This window comes from Phaseolus vulgaris, chromosome 9 (assembly GCF_051622355.1).
Source record: "Phaseolus vulgaris cultivar YP4 chromosome 9, ASM5162235v1, whole genome shotgun sequence".
Lineage (NCBI taxonomy): Eukaryota > Viridiplantae > Streptophyta > Magnoliopsida > Fabales > Fabaceae > Phaseolus > Phaseolus vulgaris.
In genome coordinates, this window is record NC_143506.1 from 6,084,687 (window position 1) to 6,105,492 (window position 20,806).

At 33.9% G+C, this 20,806-nt stretch overlaps 3 protein-coding genes across 6 annotated transcripts; 2 read left to right on the top strand and 1 right to left on the bottom strand.

Annotated features, from left to right (window-relative positions):
* The first annotated feature begins 1,874 nt into the window (after window positions 1-1,874).
* LOC137822642 (Major facilitator superfamily protein) lies at window positions 1,875-10,802 on the top strand. Its single transcript, XM_068627584.2, has 14 exons — window positions 1,875-2,402; window positions 5,656-5,767; window positions 6,332-6,444; window positions 6,574-6,696; window positions 6,792-7,000; window positions 7,090-7,165; window positions 7,662-7,748; window positions 7,868-7,948; window positions 8,023-8,055; window positions 8,244-8,297; window positions 8,401-8,442; window positions 8,948-9,026; window positions 9,105-9,175; window positions 10,499-10,802. Exons 1-14 carry the CDS (start codon window positions 2,238-2,240, stop codon window positions 10,553-10,555), a joined length of 1,302 nt encoding a protein of 433 aa, XP_068483685.1. The 5' UTR covers window positions 1,875-2,237; the 3' UTR covers window positions 10,556-10,802.
* A 1,405-nt stretch (window positions 10,803-12,207) lies between these two features.
* On the top strand, window positions 12,208-20,578 carry LOC137821991 (phospholipase D delta). 4 transcript variants are annotated; one of them, XM_068626830.2, is made up of 9 exons: window positions 12,208-13,457; window positions 14,508-14,624; window positions 15,198-15,392; window positions 15,849-16,130; window positions 16,221-16,289; window positions 16,393-16,540; window positions 17,202-17,350; window positions 17,469-17,636; window positions 17,986-20,578. In XM_068626830.2, the coding sequence occupies exons 1-9, from the start codon at window positions 12,537-12,539 to the stop codon at window positions 18,478-18,480; spliced, it is 2,544 nt and encodes an 847-aa protein (XP_068482931.1). In that variant the 5' UTR covers window positions 12,208-12,536; the 3' UTR covers window positions 18,481-20,578. The 4 variants fall into 4 exon arrangements, 3 of the variants coding, with proteins under 3 accessions (XP_068482931.1, XP_090151486.1, XP_090151487.1); XM_090295360.1 differs by having other exon boundaries at window positions 14,508-14,598; XR_016515597.1 differs by having other exon boundaries at window positions 12,329-13,457; window positions 16,393-16,569; window positions 17,986-18,709.
* On the bottom strand, window positions 19,872-20,523 carry LOC137821992 (plastocyanin-like). The gene has a single exon (XM_068626831.1). It carries the CDS (start codon window positions 20,521-20,523, stop codon window positions 20,020-20,022), a length of 504 nt encoding a protein of 167 aa, XP_068482932.1. The 3' UTR covers window positions 19,872-20,019.
* Window positions 20,579-20,806: the final 228 nt, after the last annotated feature.

Sequence of the window (20,806 nt, forward strand, 5' to 3'; positions counted from 1 at the left end):
CACATATTCAGCGCAATGACCTTGGACAGTCGGCTAGTAGTAGCCGACCCTTAAAACTTTGACGGTCATCGTTCATGCACCCGAATGATTACCACACACCCCTTCATGGATCTCTTTTAGGACATACTCTGCTTGCTCCTCGGTGACACATTTCAACAATGACCTTGAGTAGTCTCTCTGGTACAGGTCCTGGCCAATCATGAAATACCTTGAGCATTGTTGTCTCATTGTCTTTTCTTCCACTAGTTTGCATGTGTCGTGCTCTAGTGAGTGCGCTCTTGTTCCAACTCCTACGGTCCACTCTTCACCTCTCTCCAGCACTCAAGGCGCTCCACTAGCTGATGCAAATTCCTTTTCGTACCACAAATTAATAGGACGACTTATCTATTTGACCAATACCAGACCAGACATCACATTCAGTGTGAACAAGCTTAGTCAGTTTGTCTCAACACCCACAATTTCTCGTCAAGAGGCTGCCTTTTGTATCCTTCGGTATCTAAAGAATGCACCTGGAAATGACATCTTTATATTAGCAGCAAGCACTCCTCAGCTCAAGGAATATAGCGACTCAGATTGGGCTAACTGTCTAGAGACAAGAAAGTTTGTCACAAGTTTTTCTATTTATCTTGGTGAGTCTCTTATTTTTCCTAGAAATCCAAGAAGCAACAAACGATCTCCAGAAGCTCATCTGAAGTCGAGTATCGTGCACTAGCCGCCACCACATGCGAGATTCAGTAGTTAACATATCTGCTATGAGATCTTCATGTTCATTCCATCCAACCAGTAATACTCTACTGTGATAACCAGTCCGCAATACAAATTGCATTAAATCAAGTCTTTCACGAACGCACTAAACACATAGAAATCGACTACCATTCCTTTCTCCATGCAAACATCAGATATTTTAACCAAGCCTCTACCTCCATCTACATTAAAACTACTACAATCCAAGTTGGGTATGAAAAACTTTTTTATTCTTTTAGGCCCCTGTTTGTTTTGGGCTTTTCCTTTTGGGCTTCAGTTCTTCTTCTGAACACCACCATATTTTATATATCTCTTGTACTCTTTCTTTGACATGTAAGAAATAAAATACTCAGTATCTTTGTCTCTTATCTCACACGTGTTCGGTTGCTTTCTTCAACCACCGTGCTAGGGTCTCTTTTTCTGGTTCTTTGGCTCTCTTTTCTTCTTATCAGGTGGTGCAAAGCTTGTATTGCTTCTCCTTACCTCTGTCGGTCCGATCAAGCAACGTTGAGGATACGCACCAACTCTATTAGTGAGGATGCAGATACAACTGAAGTTATTTAAAAATATCAGGATAATTTAAAATTTTTAAAAAAGTTAAAACTTTTTTTTCTCATAATATTGAGGTGTAGAGTAAAGTATGAATGTGCAAAAATAATTTACCTTGAGCACATACACTTATGCACTTAGTGGCGCAAATATAAACATTTTCTTACAACAAAAAATATCCATACAATTATTCAAAGACTAAAATGTTATAAGCTTTTCCACAATCTTAATTTTAATGAAACGTATGCAATATAACATAACAACAAAAATATATAGCTAACGAATCTTAATTAAAACTTAATCAAAGTTCAATCCCCTGTCTTTTCCAATTTTTATCTAATTAATTAGATACATTAATTATACCTAATCCATGAATTTCACGAGATATTATTAGCCCCTATTGGACGATGCTTTGCTTGCCTGTTTAAAAAAGGGTATTCATAAACTTGCACGCTTCAAGGCGTAAGTTAATCTTGTAATTTGAATTATCTTTGACGCCACGCATTCCACTCAAGAAATACAATTTAACCAAATACTTTGAATAAATAATAAGTATCGCTTCAGCTACGTGACTAAAAACCATTACCGTCCCTGTTAATTTTTAGTTGGAAGTTCACTTTGTCTCACAAAAGCAAGCATTTGCATCCTTTTTTACCTATTGACCTGTCACTGTGAGTGTTAGATTGAATTCATGCACAATTGCGAGATAACAAGTAAAAAATGTACACTACTCTTGGTCATATGATTAGCTTTGAGGTCATGCTTATATATATATAGGGTGCTTCTAAGTGAACCCTTAATCTGCATGTACTGTGGCTAAGCGTAGAGAGGTAGCTTTCCCTGTAAGATAGTTGAAATCTTACCTAGAATTCTAGGTAAGTTAGTTCTTCAGTCATATCAAAGGGAAATTAAGAGTGGCATAGAGTGAGTGTGGGAAGGGAATCATGGAGAAATTGTATGGTTTGAGTAATCTCTTCATGACAGTGTTTCTTCACAACTTTGCCATATTCATGGTGGTACCAGCCATCACTGATGTCACAATGGCTGCTCTTTGCCCCGGACAAGATGAATGCTCACTCGCAATCTACCTCACTGGTTTTCAACAAGCGGTGAGTTTTCTTCACTCATTCTGCTTTTTATCTTATGTTTAAATTCCTTAATCTGTGATTAGTTTTGAGTCAGTTCTTCATTAGACAGTTTTTTATTTTATTTTATCAAACTTACGTTCTTTTCGGAGATTCTAGACTACTCAGTAATAACTTTTCATTGATAAGCAACCCAAAACATAGGTAAAAGGTACAAGTAAGAACTGCCATGGAACCAAATGAAACTCACTTTCTTCCATATTTAACAAATTCAGTAAAGTGTATATGTTTTCATACGCATATTTCTGTGTGTAAAAATTCCATCCTTTGGAGGAAAAAATTCTGTGAATTAACTTTCATACGTGTTAGTCCAAGGCATTCATCCCTCTCACGAGTTTTTATATCTTAAGGAACTTAAATAAATTAACTTCTTATTACATAATAAAAAAGAAAAAAATGTAGTTTTTGTAACGAATAATATAAATTTCTTTGCATTAATAGTTTCCTTTCACTTCCTATTAAATTATGATAAATTTATAGTCGTGAGTTTGTGATGCTTATTTATTTTCACATCTATTTTTTATGTATATACGTGAGAGAGGTAAGCTTGTCTGTTAAACTATTGCTGACGAAATTAACTTTTTAATTTTTTCTTCTCCTTTCAATATCGATAAAAAAAAGTTGTGGATGAAAAGCTTGATATACATTTTATTTTTTTTACAATATATACCATGATAAAGATAAACAAACTAAATATATTTTCTGTGCGTTAAGTTCCATATTTTATTACATTCTTTTTGTTTCTTATATTTTTTTTTCTCTCTGCATATAATGCTGTCAAAATTTAATGCATAAATAACGTTACTTTTCTTTTCCTAGTGTAAAAACATTACCTTTTCTTAATAAAGCTAAGATTTAACAACTATTCTTTACAAAATTGATGTCTAAGCCCGTCACTACTAAAAATAAAATAAATTGAATTTACAATTTAAAATAATAAAAATGGCATGTAATATCTCTGGTTAATTTGGGACAAATAAGATTTTAAAAGATTATTGTCCACATTGACTTGAATTTGTTGATCAATGAATGACACTTCATTTGTTGTTGTACCCATCAATGAGGAGTGGGTTATAGACAAACTCAAAATTAAAAAGCAAATAATTAGTGGTAAAGGTAAATTGTGATGGAGATAACGTCTATTTGGGTGAGTCTGTCGCTACTAGAGAAAGAAATTTCCTTGTGATTTCGTGAGCCTCGTAGGTTCCCATTTTGTCTAACTTGTTACACAAATTAAAAACTAACTTGGTTGGTTCACTTTTATAAGCAGTTAGTGTTTGATGCATTTCCATGCTTTTTCCTCCACTTGTCGTGGTTTTCCTTACGTTGTCTTTTGTCTCGTCATATGTGGATCAATCAGTTTTTTTATCAATAGTACATCTTTTGTCCGCCTTCAAATATTTGTCACTATGTGGCCAATTTCGACTAATTTTTATTGGGCCTAATCGAAAAGGTAACGAGGGCTTCTTCTTCCTGCACCCCTACATGTTTTTTCATACACCTCCACAATTTTCTAAATCCCGAAACTGGCCTTAATCTTTTATTTGAAAAAGGGCATCGTGGTTATCAGAAATCAGGATCTGGGAGTGTGCTACGGATTTATCAATTTGGAACTGAATCATATTTTTTTTTCTGGATGAGGGAGTGTTCTGGAAACAAATTTTGCATAAATTATTGATTTCCAGATTACTGAATCCGGAAACCTAATTCTATTATGGATTGGTGGATCCGGAATGTTTTTTTTTAATGTGAAATGCATATTTTGTATTACGGATTGGTGGATCTGAAATTTTACCGGAAGTGTCAATCCGAAATTTTTATGGATTCCATAATCCAGAATGCAAAAAAATAAATACAGTTCAAGTGCATTTTAGGATTATTTTATAAAATAATAGGGACAGTTTGGTCTTTGCATAACATTGTGCGGGTGCAGGAAGAAAATTGTAGGGGTGCAGGAAAAAACTGCCGGTAACGAGTTATGTTCAGGACAAATCCTCAGTTTGGTCCAGTCCATATTTCAAAATAAAATATAGTACTGTATTATTTAATTACCATCAGAACATTTTTCAACATCTCTCTTTCCTTGTTTATTATGTAACTATGAGTTAATCAGATTTTGTTTTATTCATTATAAGAACAGTAATGGAATTTGTAAGGATCTTAGTTATTTTTTAAAACAATGGGGAAAATGTTCTGTTGATAAAGGTTAAACTTCTCCTTCAATCATTTAGGAATTTTCAACTAGTTTTTTTCAACTAATTAAATCTTTGTATCGTATAAATTTTATTAATTGAGTCTTGAAAGCTTTTATAGTCTCCACAAAATGATTTTTCAGTGGTTTCAAGCCAATACAAACTAATCATAGAGATCTTTTTCCAAATTAAGAACCAATTCTTTTGAAATGATTTAGAAGGTGTAATTTGTAAATAACATGTAGTTAGTATGAGAGATAATGAATTCCATTTTTTAAGAGAGAAACCAAATAAATACTGCACCAATAATATGGCAACCATTTTTTTGGCAAAGTTTTAATGATATGAATAACATGTTGTACTTTGTGTGGTAGTGTGAATGGGTACAAAAAAGTGCTCTCACCTTTCACTTTACAATTTTATTAATAATAAATTATTATATTCTTTTAATAAAACTATTATAAGTAAAATTTTAAAATAAAATTATAATATATTTGATTGTTAAGTAGATGTGTATATTACTTAAAGATGACAACCTATTATTATTCCTAAAAAAAAAAAAAAATTGTTTAAAACTTTAATAATACAAAAATAATCATTCAACAATAGTCATTACAAGAAAATTATTAAATAAAAACTAATTTTTAGAGACCAAAATAATTAGTTGTAATACTAACTAAATTAGAGATCATTTTAGAAACTAAAAAAAAAATGTTTTTAAATTAGTTTTTATTATTGTTAAATAGTTTCTAAATTGGTATCTAATTAGCAACTAAGGTTTTAACTATCAATTATTTAGATTTTAAATTTGGTAGAAAAACCTTGATTGCTAATTAGATACCAATTTATAAATTATTTAATAAAAATTAATTTAAAAAAAAATTTATTTAGTCTCTAAAATGATTTCTAATTTAATCATCATAACAATTAATTATTTTTTTATTTTTAAAAATTGATTTTTATTTCATGATTTTCTTTGTAATGACTAGTATAAAGTATCATTAAAAACAAGGTTATTTGTGCAGATGATAGGAGTGGGCACGCTCGTGATGATGCCACTGTTGGGTAATTTCTCCGATAAGTATGGGAGGAAGGCCATTCTCAAAGTTCCTATGATCCTCACAATCATTCCCACAGGTATTTTTATGTTCAATGGCTCTTCAAAAATACACCCTAGACAATATACAGAAGATAAAAGTTTATCTATATAATTAATTAAAATTAAATTATTTTACTTTTGTAGTTGCATAAACATGCATGACAATCATCAAATAACTAGTTTAAGTAAAATATACCTAATTCCTTTTTAAATACAATCTTAAATTCAAATATATTGTATGAAGATTAAAAAAATCACTAACTTTTATAAGTTTGAAATAAATTTAAATTTCACTTCTTCATATGTTACGAAAATTATTTAGATCCTATCATAACGAAGTTTCCTAAAATAACGAAGTTTGTTAAACTTATTAGACCATCCATAAATATATTGTATCACACACGAGTTGAAAGATCTTAACATGAGAGAATATGTTGGAGATTATACATCCATTAAAGATAACAACATTTTATAATATATAACTGACTACAAATCTCACCTTATAAATTGGTTTTATAAAATTGAGTTAGCTTAAAATATATTTTATATCACATAAATTAGTATTTATTGTTTTTAAATAATAAATTATCTTTGTGTGACAGGGATATTAGCTTACAATAGGACCAAAAAGTTCTTCTATGTGTACTATGTTTTCAAGATACTCATTTCAATGGTTTGCGAAGGAAGCGTCCCTTGCCTCGCTCTAGCTTACGTGGTAAGTCTTCATTTATGCATGTGCTGGTGGTACTTTTTGCACATCTCTATTTTCTATGAAGTAACAAGCTGGAGTATCACAATCTCGTGTTTGGTTGAACAACCCGTTTTCAAACCTCTATTTTTTCAGGCAGATAACATTCCAGAAAGTGGAAGAAGCACTGCATTTGGCATTATTTCAGGGATAGGATCTGCAGCCTTCGTGTGTGCCACTTTATCAGCTCGATTCTTATCTACTGCCCAAACGTTTCAGGTATTTTGCTTTTCCTTTTCTCTCTCCAATTACGATATCTTAATCTCAATTCTTTTTTCATCATTGCAATGCTAACTCATTTTTCCCTAAATAAGGTTTCTACTCTTATTGCTGTGATTGGAGCAGTGTACATGCAACTTTTCCTTCGAGATTCAGTCATTGATGATGACCAACACCTTCACACCCCAATCATTTCACAACAGAAGCTCGCAATTTCTAAGGTCGATAGAAAATTTGAAAGTAACAAGCCTCTTCTTAAAGCATTGCGTTCTTTTCAGGACCTAGCCTCCTTCTTCAATAGCAGGTGCAACAATTTTCCTTCTTCTCCTCCAATCAAACAAACATTCTTTTTTGTGTGTGTCATAATTATACACGTTTGATTGGATTTTCCAGCTTCACTATTACACAAGCAGCAATTGTTGCATTCTTTAGTAACCTTGCTGATGTTGGCCTTCATGGATCAATGCTGGTATTTTCTTTAACACCCTTCATATACCCTTTTTTTTCATTTTCATTCCTGTCCATGTTCCATTCATATATCTATATATATATATATATATGTATATATTATTGATTTGTTTTTATTTGTAAGTAGGTGTAGAGAAAGATTGTGCATTTTTAAATCAGTGTTATGGCATACGTTGATGCTTACACATTCTTTATTGCTTGAATCTGGTTCCTTAGCTTCAAACCAAACCATATAGTGTCCAAGAATGTTGTATTTATATATCTTTACTTAAGATCTCTCTGTTGGCTTATTGAAGTCATACACTGCTACTATTTGATATATTTAATTAGCAATTTACTGATGTTTAATTTCTTTCATTTTTAACCTTTATAGACTGGAGTAACCATGACAATCTGAAACTTACAATTGTATTATCTTTGACATTTTTTCTATATATAACTAGAGCTAGTTAGTCAAGTTTTAGTTCTTGGTAACACTTTTTTTTTTCTGTGTGCAGTATTTCTTAAAGGCTCAATTTCATTTTGATAAGAATCAATTTGCTGACTTGATGGTCATATCTGGAATTGCAGGGACTGTGTCACAGGTATTTTTACATGGTTATATTTCAACTATCAACTGACATGCCTCTTGTTATTTCATAAATCTTCCATTTCTTTGATTTTCTATATTACGAATCTAAATATTAAACATTGATTTTCATAGCTTCTTATTATGCCCATTTTGGCTCCTATTCTGGGTGAGGCAAGGCTACTTTCAATTGGACTATTCTTTCATTGTGTACATGTAAGTATTCTTTTAATACAATTATAAAACATTTTCTCTTTTGTGAAGTTCTAAACTTTTAAAATGGGATGCAGATGTTCCTTTACAGCATAGCATGGTCCTCCTTGGTATGTCTTTTGCAACTTTATTTCTAATGTCAATTATTTTTCCATGTATAACATCATTATAAGGTTTAAACTTTAGATGGAGTGGTTGATTATTCACACTTTTGTATATGCCTCTATTATCCTTTTGTTGTCCATGTTTCCTTTTTTCTTTTTATGTTGTATAATTTATACTGTGTGAATGTTGACAGGTTCCTTATGCTTCTGCCATGTTCTCAATTTTATTTGTTTTTTCACAGCCTTGTGTGAGTTCTGTTCCTCATTTTGTCTTTCTATATTCTTTAAAAGCATTTTTTTTTTTCATTCTCATCCTTCAAATTAAGTAATAATCTAATTTTACATTCGCAGATACGAAGTATTGTGTCAAAACAAGTTGGTCCCCATGAGCAGGTACAGAGTCAATAACACTGATTAACGTTAAACAAGCTGGTTGGAATTGATTTTCTTATAATAAGTAAAGCCTAATTTCAGTTGTAGAAACAAACGATGTTCTGTCTAAATAAGTTGATTTATGAGTTAGTGTTTTGTGATATGAGGGCATGACTATTCGTATTCTGTACAATTTTCTTGCAACAAAATGTAGGGTTGTTGCTTTAATTAAGAACTAATGTTCAAATGTTTTTACTAATAAGTAGTCTATTTAAGTTTAACTCAACCTTAGTTTATCCTTAATTATATACTATCAAATGACATTATTTCTAATTAATGTGTCATTTTTCAACTTTTTTCTTTCTTTCCCTTTTCTGATATGAGTTTTCATGCAGGTCATATGTTCAGATACTAACATGAGTGTAATTTACTCAATTTTTATTGAAGTAAAGAAACAACTCGGTTTTGCATGATAAAAGGCTTTTAGTTTGTTTAATGTGTCCCCCTCATTTCTCTTCCTTTTTAGGGAAAGGCTCAAGGTTGCATCTCTGGCATATGTTCAGTTGCACATATAGTTTCTCCCTTAGTTTTCTCTCCATTAACAGGTGAGAGCATGTGAATATGTCATATTAGATTTAGATAATCATCCCAATTTATTAACAATTACCCTTTTCAATTATCAGCTCTCTTCCTTTCTGAAAAAGCACCTTTCGATTTTCCCGGATTCAGTATAATGTGCATTGGTTTTGCTTCGGTAAGAACTTAACCTGACTCAAAATGTTCTATTGTTTTTTCTCCTAATATTGATCTCTATATTTATTTGATTATCCTGACTTCCAATATCTTTCTTACATACAAATGTGGATAGTAATTTGTCTAGTTATGGTATTAAGTTGTACTTGGGTGATTCATTCACATAATGCAGAAACACATTATGCGGGTCGGGTTGGTTCGTCCCGCAAAGTGAGTGCGGACTAGACTTTTCGTCTCACCCCGTATAAGGACTGGTCTGTTGCTATTCAAATTTTTTTTTTTAGAAATTCAATAATTTTTTTTTTACTTTTTCTCTTGAAAAATTGTCATAAAAAACAAAAACATTAGGATTAATACAACAATAAACATTAATTGAATGTTACATAATCCAAGTATCAACCTTCCAATATTCTTGACTCACACTCACTACCTAACATATCTGCTATTATTTATTCCAAATTACATGAAAATATCATATATGTATTTTCATTCCCAAAAATAGATAAAAAAAAGAGTCTTAAGGAAATTATAACTCCAATGACCCTTGTAAGTTTCTACCCCAAAATGAAAAAGGAAAAAAAACAAAACATTTACTCAATTGCTGCCAAAGGCATTTTTTTTTGTTTGCGAGCCAGCCCGCTCCGCTCTGCTGCTGGCCCGCGCAAACCGCGGATTATGTGAGATGGGCTAATGCGGGTTGAAAAGCTGAGTCCATCCCGTGTTTTTTACCAGCGGACCGCAATGCGACCGTGCGGTCCGACCCACTTTGTCATCCCTACCATTATACATAATTCTTTTGGTATTGGAATTTGTAATATTCAAGGACAAAATTAGATCTTAGATATCAATATCAATGGGTAAATTGAATTATAAACCTCAGAAGTTTTTATAAGTATACGTTGTATTGTATGTAATCCAATTCTTGATTTAGGATATGTTTGGAGAAACGTGGGTATAAGAATTTTTATAAAAAAAAATATTATTTTTTAGAAGTTAAAATTAATTTATGCAAAAGTTAAATGGTGTAGATAGAGACTCTCTCATATGGTTTTTTTAGATTTTTATTTTTAATTTATAAATATATCGTTTTTTTTTTCTTTTATAAAGAAGATTTTCTAAATATATCCTTGACTCATTTATGTTAGATTCTCTTATTTAGATTTTTATACTAAAATCTAGTTATATGTCATTTTAATTGTAAAAAGGAAAGTTGTTCTATATATTATTATATTTTAAGTATATTTAGGCCTGATTTTACTTTATTTGCATTGACTTTTATATTTATGTATTTACGTGCTCTCTATGGTTGAATTTTGTTTTACAGATGGTATCTTTTATTCAAAGTATGATGCTTCGAGTGGCTCCTCCCATTTTGAGTTAGGCAAATAGAAATAAGTTAGAGCCTTTTTAATTTTAACGGTAGCGAATATTTATGGTCTATACGAGTTTTGTCTTTAGTGATGCATTTGGGAAACAATATGTTATATAAGTTGATTTCTATAATCGACATTTGATATACTTTTCAGTTTCATAACTTTTTAGTTTTACGGTCATTGTTATTTTGTTGGCTTAATTGCTTTATGTATTGTTTATTTTGAAATAAAAGTTTCAATCAGGTTTTTATATTATTTTACACGATCAAGTTTTTCAATTTTAAAAATATAATAATACATCAATGTACTTATTTAAAATTCAATTAAGTTTTTATATATTTTAAAATGCAATGATATGATAATTTTATATGTTGAAATTGTTACTAATTTAATGATGTATTATTGTAAGTCAGTTATAAATTATATTGTTCATATATTAAAATTATTAATGATTATTTATATATATAATTTTAATATCAGTTAGATGAAAAATAATTATATTATTATTTTTCAACCTATTTTGTGAAATAATGAAATTAAAAAATGTTATTAAACCTATTTTGTTATCACGTTGCAACTTGTAGCCATACAGTTGTACTGTTGAATTTTATTATTTTATAAGCGCGTTTCAATAAATGTTAAATTTATTTTTAAAATTTAAAAAAATCATCCATTTTAGTTTATGAAATGATTTTTTTCTTTATTAAAGCTTCTGGATTCTCTACTGGCGCGACCGAATCATTCGGAGAGTCGATCAGGAACTCGATCACTCGACCACGACAAGGAGGTCATGTGATGACACGTGACCGACCGACCCATGATGACGAGCCATGGATTTACCAAGTCAACAGGGTTAATCCATAATTAAGAAACCCTAAACATGAACCAACCCCATAATCCAGCCCACCAACGAAGGTCCATTAAGGTATTATAAATAGCACAAATTCCAAAAACCAGGTACGTCATTATTTACAGTACTCTGACAACTGAGTGCCGACACCCTAACTGACTTTATCGTTAGGGTGCCTTCTGCAGGTACCCTCCTAGCCTGTGTTACCGCACGACCGAAAGAAGGAAGGTCAAACAGAAAACTAAGAGTATAGGTGACCGACGAGAGGAAGAGCAACACAATTTTTTTCTAGGCCCAACACTCGTTTGAGAAAAGTTAGTTTATAATGACTACATATTATCATTAAAAGAATGGGATAATCATATGTGCCGTCACATTTTTTATTAATTGGGATAATCATGTAATATTATTTGGGAGTTATATTTGTAGTCTTTATTCCTCATGGAAGATTCACTTCTAATTTTTCAGTAATTTTTTTACTGACGTCTCTGAATAATTTTTAAATTTTTCTTAATTTTGTGATCATTATTTTTTATTATGTTTAATCTCTCTATCAAATATAAATATATAAAATATGTAAAATAGATGTTAAAAAGGGAAATAATAAGAACTGCATAGGTTGTAGAAGAATAGTTGTATGGTAGTAACAGTAATTTAAAATTATGGAGGGATATGGATCTGTTAAGGTAGGAAATGGAATGAGGGCCCAAGGAGTAAAAAAGGCCCCACAAAGTATTTATTGGGCTGACACGAGAGGATCTTGTTCCCATAACCATTGCATAAGATCTCCTAATCCTGCCATTTACACGTGTTGACGTGTCCAAAATTAGACGCCAACGGCAACGAACAGAAGAGAACGAATGGCCAATCCCGTTACCCTCTCTTTCCCGCGAACGCCACCATATTAAGTAACTTATAATATTAATTGAACACAGCATCGCCAGTGGCATTCCATTCGGTTTCGCCGCCGAACAAATAAACCGACGGAGTAATAATGCTGTAGCCTCCGTAACGCCGTATCGTGGTAGCGAGCGTTCGAAGGTTCCGCTTCGCATTATTCAACGACGCTCCCTATCACTCTCCGTCGCAAAACCTCCTTCAATCTAATCTCACCCACCGGTGACCCCTCCGCCATCACAATGCCTCAAAAACACAACACCGTTGTCTACCTCCATGGGACCCTCGATCTGGTAATCGTCGAGGCTCGCTTTCTTCCCAACATGGACTTGCTCTCCGAGCGCGTTCGAAGGTTCTTCTCCGCCCTCAACACTTGCAGTGCCTCCATCACCGGAAAACGGAAGCTCCACCGCGCCCGCCACCGCCACCGCAAGATCATCACCAGCGATCCCTACGTCACCGTCTGCCTTGCCGGCGCCACCGTCGCGCGCACCCGCGTGATCTCTAATTCGCAGAACCCTACCTGGGACGAGCACTTCAAGATCCCGCTCGCGCACCCGGCCGCGCAGGTCGACTTCTTCGTCAAGGACAACGACATGTTCGGAGCCGACCTCATTGGAGTCGTCACCGTCTCCGCCGAGAGGATCCTCTCCTGCGAGCCCATCAGCGACTGGTTCCCGATCATCGGCTCGTTCGGGAAGCCGCCAAAGCCTGACTGCGCGCTGCGCCTCGCCATGAAATTCACGAGGTGCGAGGACAATCGCATGTTCCGGTCCATCGACGAACCGGATCCGGACCGGTTCGTGGTTCGTGACTCGTATTTCCCAGTCCGACACGGAGGGGCTGTGACGCTGTATCAGGACGCGCACGTGCCTGAGGGGATGTTGCCGGAGGTTGAGTTAGACGAGGGTGTGGTGTTTGAGCATGGGAAGTGCTGGGAAGATATATGCCACGCCATTTTGGAAGCGCACCATTTGGTTTACATTGTGGGTTGGTCCATCTACCATAAGGTTAGGCTCGTGAGAGAGCCTACCAAACCTTTACCTAGCGGTGGTAGTTTAAATTTGGGGGAGTTGCTCAAGTACAAGTCTCAAGAAGGTTTGCGAGTTTTACTATTGGTTTGGGATGATAAGACTTCGCACAGCAAGTTTTTCATTAACACGGTATGTACATTTTATGTTTCAGCATTCCTTTTGTGGTGAAAATGTAATGTTCGTTGACGATGACGATGTTCAATCGTGTTTCTGTTTTTTTTTTATTATTTAAATGTGAATTTTACTGTACAAACTGATGAATGATAGCTTAGAAGTTTTAATTTAATCTTCTTGTACATGTTTGCTATTGTATACAATTGTATTGAGGAGTGAGAACATAGTGATATTCACTCTCCCTTAAAACACTTGGCATATGTGTGAAATGAAATCTTTAAATATATAACATGAAATCATATTTAAATTGTAGGATTGAAAAAATAATACATGATTTTGTCAATTAAACTGATATGTGACCGCTCACCACCAAGTTAAAAAGTTAAGCATCCATACATTGTGGTATTGTTCAGATTTTGTGGTATTGTGCATCTTTGAATTAAAATTGACAAATTTTATTTTGGAGGAGTTTTTATTTTGTAAACTGGATTTGCAAAAGAAACTCAAATCTTAATTTTATGAAAACTTCGTTTCAGACAAAATATAGGTGTGCAAACACACTAAGGATAACCAATTATGATAAGAAACTGAGTTTATTTCCCAAACAGAATCTAGACATAGCTGTAAATGTAGTTTTTATTTATTTTTTAGCTTACAAAGTTTGAGGAGTAACATGTTGATGTGATTTTTGTTCCTTCGTTGGAACGTGCTTGTGACGTATTGATACAGCCTTTTAGGAATGGTTTGATGATCTTCCTTCCGTTATTGATATTGGATTGGTATTCAAATTGGACCTTACAGTAGTACCGCTCTTCAATTTTGATTTAAATAGCCAGAGACAGATTACGATTTCAAATCACCTGTTGTATGGGCACATGGCTGTGTGTTCATCGTCTAAGTTCTAACTTATATTATATGCACTTCGATTTTGTACTTCCCAGTTGCTTGAACACCGATACCGATTCGGACATATTTGCTTTTTGTTTGGCATTCTGCCTAGTTGAATATGGTGTTTGTTGAGTTTTTTCTTTTCGCAGCATTACAAGTTAGTGAATTTGATTGCAGACTGGAGTAATGCAAACGCATGATGAAGAAACTCGAAAGTTTTTCAAGCATTCTTCAGTTAGATGTTTGCTTTCACCAAGATATGCCAGCAGTAAGCTTAGCATTTTCAGGCAGCAGGCATGCTTTATGCTATGGTTTAGTAGCTTTCCCAGATTTTGTCATTTTTCTTTTAGAAAGTTCTTGATTACTTGATCACGTTTGCTTTCCATCTTTTCAGAATGCCTCTCTAATTTTAATATATGCATATGAGGGACGGATCCTAACGTTGTTAGATTTTAAATGATAAAATAATATTTCTTTGTCTTGATAGACATTAAACACGAGAGGCCATACCAAAATCTATAAATGTTTATGAAGAGAGAAGCAGAAACAAATTTTTACTTGACAAGATCATGCAAAATGTAACATGAATTTAATTCCCTTTCACAGGATAAATTCCTTCCTTGAATTTTGCATTGATGTGTTAATGAATTAGTGGGAAACCTTCCTTTTTGTATTGCCCAAACTGCTTGCCTGGCATATGCAAACTTTTAATTTAACAGTTAACCCAGAATTTTTTTTTTGTTAATTTAATAATCAAGAGTTGAGATTTTTTAATCTCAACAGAGTTGCTTTTCTGAAAATACGTTATTTTTGTTTTCGAAAAATTGAAAAACATGTTGACTATATTACTTTGACGCAAAACTTCAGGTTGTTGGAACGCTCTTTACACATCATCAGAAATGTGTGATTGTGGATACTCAAGCACACGGGAATAATAGGAAGATAACTGCATTTATAGGTGGTCTAGATCTTTGTGATGGCCGGTATGATACACCTGAGCACAGAATTTTTCGCGATGTTGACACTGTTTATCAGGACGATTTTCATAATCCCACATTTTGCGTAAGTTCATAATCTCTGAGTTACGTAGAAGTTGTCGGATTCCAAAATATGCATCGATTACACACACACTCATAAAAGCTTTTGTTTTTAGGACGATATATGTCCTGTTTCTGTTTCCTTCTCTAATAAGCAAAAGTAGACTTGTTTTATTCAGTGAGGTTAATTAATAAGACAATAGATATTAGTGATTTCTTAGTTTGATGTATAGATATTCACAAGGGCGTTGTTTTAACATATTATAATTGTTTAACATGTTAAAAATAGTGACCGAAAACTTTCAGGCCTTCCACTCACTCGGCAGGTTTAGCATGTTATACTGTTGTCATCGGCACTTCGCATCAAGTAGTTGCTTCATAAATATAAACTGTCGTTTGATGTTTCTTTGATACCGATATTGAGATCATAAGTGTACAGTTACCAACTGAAATTTTTCCTGTCTTCCACTTTTATTAATAGACGGGAACCAAGGGTCCAAGGCAACCATGGCATGATTTACATTGCAAAATTGAAGGCCCTGCTGCATACGATATACTCACTAATTTTGAGCAGCGTTGGAAAAAGGCCACCAGATGGTCTGAGTTGGGTCGAAAACTCAAAAGAGTATCTCACTGGCACGATGATTCTTTGATCAAGTTAGAACGCATCTCTTGGATTCTTAGTCCTTCTGAATCAATTCAAACCGATGATCCTGAACTATGGGTTTCAAAGGAAGACGATCCTAAAAATTGGCATGTTCAGGTCCCTAGTTCACTGTCTTTAAGTGTCTTCTGCTTCCTTTTTTTTTTCAACAAAGATTTTGTTTAGTTTACTTTTTTATGTTCTTCACAGGTTTTTCGATCCATAGATTCTGGCTCTTTGAAAGGATTTCCTAAGGATGTATTTGAAGCTGAGTCCCAGGTAAGTTATCCAAACATTGAATTGCTTAATATTTATATTAATGTCATAGAACTTTTGGATTTCCCTGTGTCGTTAATTTCCTTTTTATTTCCATTCATTGCAGAACCTTGTTTGTGCAAAAAATTTGGTTGTAGACAAGAGTATTCAAACAGCATATATACATGCTATCAGATCTGCTCAACATTTTATTTATATCGAGAATCAATATTTTGTCGGATCTTCCTTTGCTTGGCCAGCTTACAAAGATGCAGGTTTTGGCAGAATATTGATGCTTACTAATGTAACTTGTTGCATCTGTTATTGCTCATAATTTCTATATAAGCACCTATGACTACTATTTAGCACGTGACATGCATTATACTACTTTTAAGCTCAGAACGCTAGAAAACTCCTTAAACAAAAGGAAGAAATAGACTTAATTCTGATTCCAATATTAGATCATTACAATGAGTTTTATATTTATAACAGAATGATACACACCTCGGTATCCTAGAATAATGTTGTTACACACAAAATAGAAACGATAATTGTTTCTTAATAATTTCCTTTTTGAACCTAGCTCACTCATTTTTATCATTAATAGAAGATAAGATATGGTATTAATATTCCTTTGGGCCTAACTGTAAGAATGAGTTTGGATCATATCACAATACCGTTGTTTTTAGCTCCCATGGTGTAAATCGAACTTCTGCTTAACACAATTGATGAATGAAAAACTGGGTCTAAGTAAATTATAAGGTATTGACTACGATTGTGTGGCCTGAGAATATCTGCATCACTTGAAAGCTCTTGTTTTTCCCTCAATAAAAGGCCACCTAGTGGGACAAGACTTGGTTATTGACATCGTTCTTTTCATTATTTTTTAGTAACATTTTCTACTTATCTAAAATTCCATTATTTTTTATTGATCAGGCGCTGATAACCTAATTCCGATGGAGTTGGCACTGAAGATAGTCAGTAAGATACGATCCAAGGAGAGATTTACAGTTTATATTGTCATCCCAATGTGGCCCGAAGGTACCCCTTCATCTGCTACTGTGCAAGAGATACTCTTTTGGCAGGTTAGTTAAAAAATTACGTTGCTAGCTTATCATACAAAAATCTAAAATAGGAAAACATTTGTTCGTTGATCTATTGCAAGTGTTATATTTATTAATTAAAAAGAATTGGCATTTTCAGGGACAAACTATGCAAATGATGTATGATGTCATAGCTCGGGAAATAAAAGCTATGCAACTTGACAGTCATCCACTAGATTATCTCAACTTTTATTGTCTTGGAAACCGAGAGCCGTTCAAAACTGATTTTTTAAGCTCAAGTAATTTGCCTCCAGATAATGGCGAAACGGTAATCATTCAAATATTTTCTGAGTTTGACACATTATTAAAGGAAGGAATCAATAAACTAGCAATTGACAGGTTTTAGCCAGTTGTGATATACTTTGAGTTTAAATATAAATAAATTTAACTTATTTCAGCTTATTTAGTAACATTTTTTCTAAAACACTTTTCATTTAATGGTGATTCTATTTTTAACGACTTCTTTTAATTTATAATATCAAGTTAGAGATATTTTAGAAAACAAGTTCTTGTCTTTTAATTGCGAAGTAATGACAATGTACTTGTTGGTGGATAGGTAGTTCGGGCCTATTATTCTTGTTTTGCATTTAATCACGTTCAAATCTTTATATTATCAGATTTCAGCCTCACAAAAGTTCCGAAGGTTCATGATTTATGTACATGCCAAGGGAATGGTTGTGGATGATGAATATGTAATTCTTGGGTCTGCCAACATCAATCAACGATCCATGGCTGGATCAAGAGACACTGAGATAGCCATGGGTGCATATCAACCCCGTCATACATGGAGTGCGAAAAAGGGGCATCCACATGGTCAGGTTTATGGGTATAGGATGTCTTTATGGGCAGAACACACGGGGAGCATAGAAGGTTGCTTTAAGGATCCTGAAAGTCTGGAGTGCGTGAAAAGTGTGAACAATATTGCTGAAGAAAACTGGAGAAAGTACATAGCTGATGATTATACTCCATTGAAAGGGCACCTGATAAAATATCCTGTGAATATAAATATCAATGGGAAGGTAAAGTCCATACCCGGATTTGAGTCTTTCCCAGATGTTGGGGGCAAGGTGCTTGGCTCCAGGTCTAACCTTCCTGATGCTCTAACCACATAGGCATAGCATACACTCTTAATTTCTAACTGAAAATGGGAGTAAGTACCAAATCTCAGAGGGCACATTGCCCATGATTTTTTTTAATCATCTATACGGTATAGTATGCAACAGGCTTCTTATAGTATTTATTAGTGGACTGCCATGTCACGCCGACATTGTATATGTGTATCAATTCTTTTCTGCCAAAACGCTCCAACGTCCAATAAACCATTCATTCATTTCCCTTCCACTTGTATATTTGCATCCCTAATCCTTAAATCACTCATAACACATGTTAATAATCATCATTGTACTGATTCAAATTTAACATTTGAGTAGGAAAAATATTGGTAATTTATCTTACTGATAAATATTTTTTCTATACCAGAAACTAGTATTTTCTTCTTTCTCTTTCAACCATTTCTAAGTACCATCCTTTTGTCTTTGTCTATTTTAAATTTAATGAATTTATCTCTAATTTTACTAGTATTTCTAAAAGATTTGTCAATAGTTAAAATAAAATAAAAATTATACCATGTGTGCTAATCAAAAAGACATTCTTGAAGCTGTAACTTTAATAAATTTAGATGATGCATTATAATTTTAATTCTTAAAATTAATAAAATCAATTTAGTCAAATTTTCTTCTTCTCTCATAAATATTATTTTCTGCAACACATTGAGTCTTTTTTTCATCAAAGTAGAGAAAAAAAAATGTACAATCTCGTAATGAAGGTTCTGCCTTGATTACTACTAACTCAAAGTCAGACATTATCCTCATGCGAAAGATTAATTGTGAATCCCAACTCCAACAATTTAAAAGATCAGCAAGCAATATAAAATAGAGTTATAAACTGGTGTTTTTATTATTCAGTTATCAAAAGTAACATTTTTTTTATATATTAATATCATCTTCACCTGCAAAATTTTGACTAATACCTTTAGAATCTCCCTACCCAAATGATACTTCATCTTTCCCGAAAATACGTCATGTTAAATTCAAGTTTCATAAAAAAATTTAACTTCACAAGCATGCCTAAATAATGTAATGTGTTCGAAATAACTACATTGTAAACCATGCACATGAAAATGTCAAGTATTTGAAGTTTGTAAACGTAATTTCATTATATTTAACTTAATATTTGAATTCTGCAGACGCAATTCCTTTATATCTAACGCATTGTCAAAAAAATTTGTATAGAGTATAATTTGAGTTTATTTCGAACAGGACATCTTTCATCAGAAAGAAAACTATCTGCTTATACGTTATAGAGAGCAATTGTCCTAACGAAATAGCATACTACTGTGTTCTTCTCCAAATCCAACATCTCAGTCTAGTGAAACCCATAAAACTTAGTCTTGATTAGACCAGAAGGGAACGGATGGTAAAAGAAACGAAAGGAAGTAAATGAATTACAAGAAAGACATTATATATCGGTTCATTCATCACATAAATAACATATCCCATGATAACAAGAACATGTGAATTAAGCTCTTCTAAAAAACAAAATCACAAGAACGAACCACCACAATTTTCTTCTTCAATCACAGACACATAGATTTAGTTAACAGTGACTTTTCCGACCATACCAGCTCCTTGGTGAGGCGAGCAGTAGAAACTGTAGGTTCCCTTGGTATCCAAAGTGACGACGTAAGTCTCACCAGGTGCGTTCAGCAACTCTTCCTCGGGCATAGAGATTTTCACAGCATCCACGCCAGCAGGAATCTCGTCCTCGTCGAAAACAACGTTGTGCGGGAACCCTGCGTTGTTCTTGAACACGATCTTTTCCCCAGAGGGAACGGAGAACTCGCTGGGAACGAACACCAAAGAGCCGTCACCGCTACCAAGCAAGACTTCAAGGGCCATGGCATTGCTGGCGAGAACGGCGCTGGCGGCGGTGGCCACAACTGCGGCTCCAAGGTCTTTGAGGGAAGCCTTGATGCCGAAGCGTGGGGCCTGGGGAACTGAGACTTTAACTGCGGCAGCACTCACTTTGGTTGGTCCACTCGCCTTGAGGCCGGTGAATGAGGGAATAGCGACGGCTGCGGAGGTGACGGCGGCCATGTTTGTCTGTGAAGGAAGGTCTGGCGAGTGAGGTTGGTGTGTGGAATGGGAAATCAAAATGGAGAAAAGCGAAGGTTATTTCTTATAGAGTGAGAAAATGGAGAAAAGTGTGGATTGGTTTTTGTGTGGCTGAGACTAGAGGAACAATGGGTGATGCAGATAATGTACAGTGAAGGTGTGTTTGGAAGGGGTTATCTCATCATCTCATCACCATTTCTGCCATTGGTTGGCTTCGATGTTATCCTCTGACGTGGCTTAGATTTTTTTTTTCTTTCATTTCTTT

Coding starts and splice junctions, on each gene's coding strand:
- LOC137822642 (XM_068627584.2), top strand. CDS start 2,238: ATGGAGAAATTGTATGGTTTGAGTAATCTCTTCATGACAGTGTTTCTT. Junction 8,298..8,400: donor TTGTTTTTTCACAGCCTTGT/GTGAGTTCTGTT, acceptor TTACATTCGCAG/ATACGAAGTATTGTGTCAAA. Junction 8,443..8,947: donor AAGTTGGTCCCCATGAGCAG/GTACAGAGTCAA, acceptor CTTCCTTTTTAG/GGAAAGGCTCAAGGTTGCAT.
- LOC137821991 (XM_068626830.2), top strand. CDS start 12,537: ATGCCTCAAAAACACAACACCGTTGTCTACCTCCATGGGACCCTCGAT. Junction 14,625..15,197: donor TTAGCATTTTCAGGCAGCAG/GCATGCTTTATG, acceptor GCAAAACTTCAG/GTTGTTGGAACGCTCTTTAC. Junction 15,393..15,848: donor TTCATAATCCCACATTTTGC/GTAAGTTCATAA, acceptor TTTTATTAATAG/ACGGGAACCAAGGGTCCAAG.
- LOC137821992 (XM_068626831.1), bottom strand. CDS start 20,523: ATGGCCGCCGTCACCTCCGCAGCCGTCGCTATTCCCTCATTCACCGGC.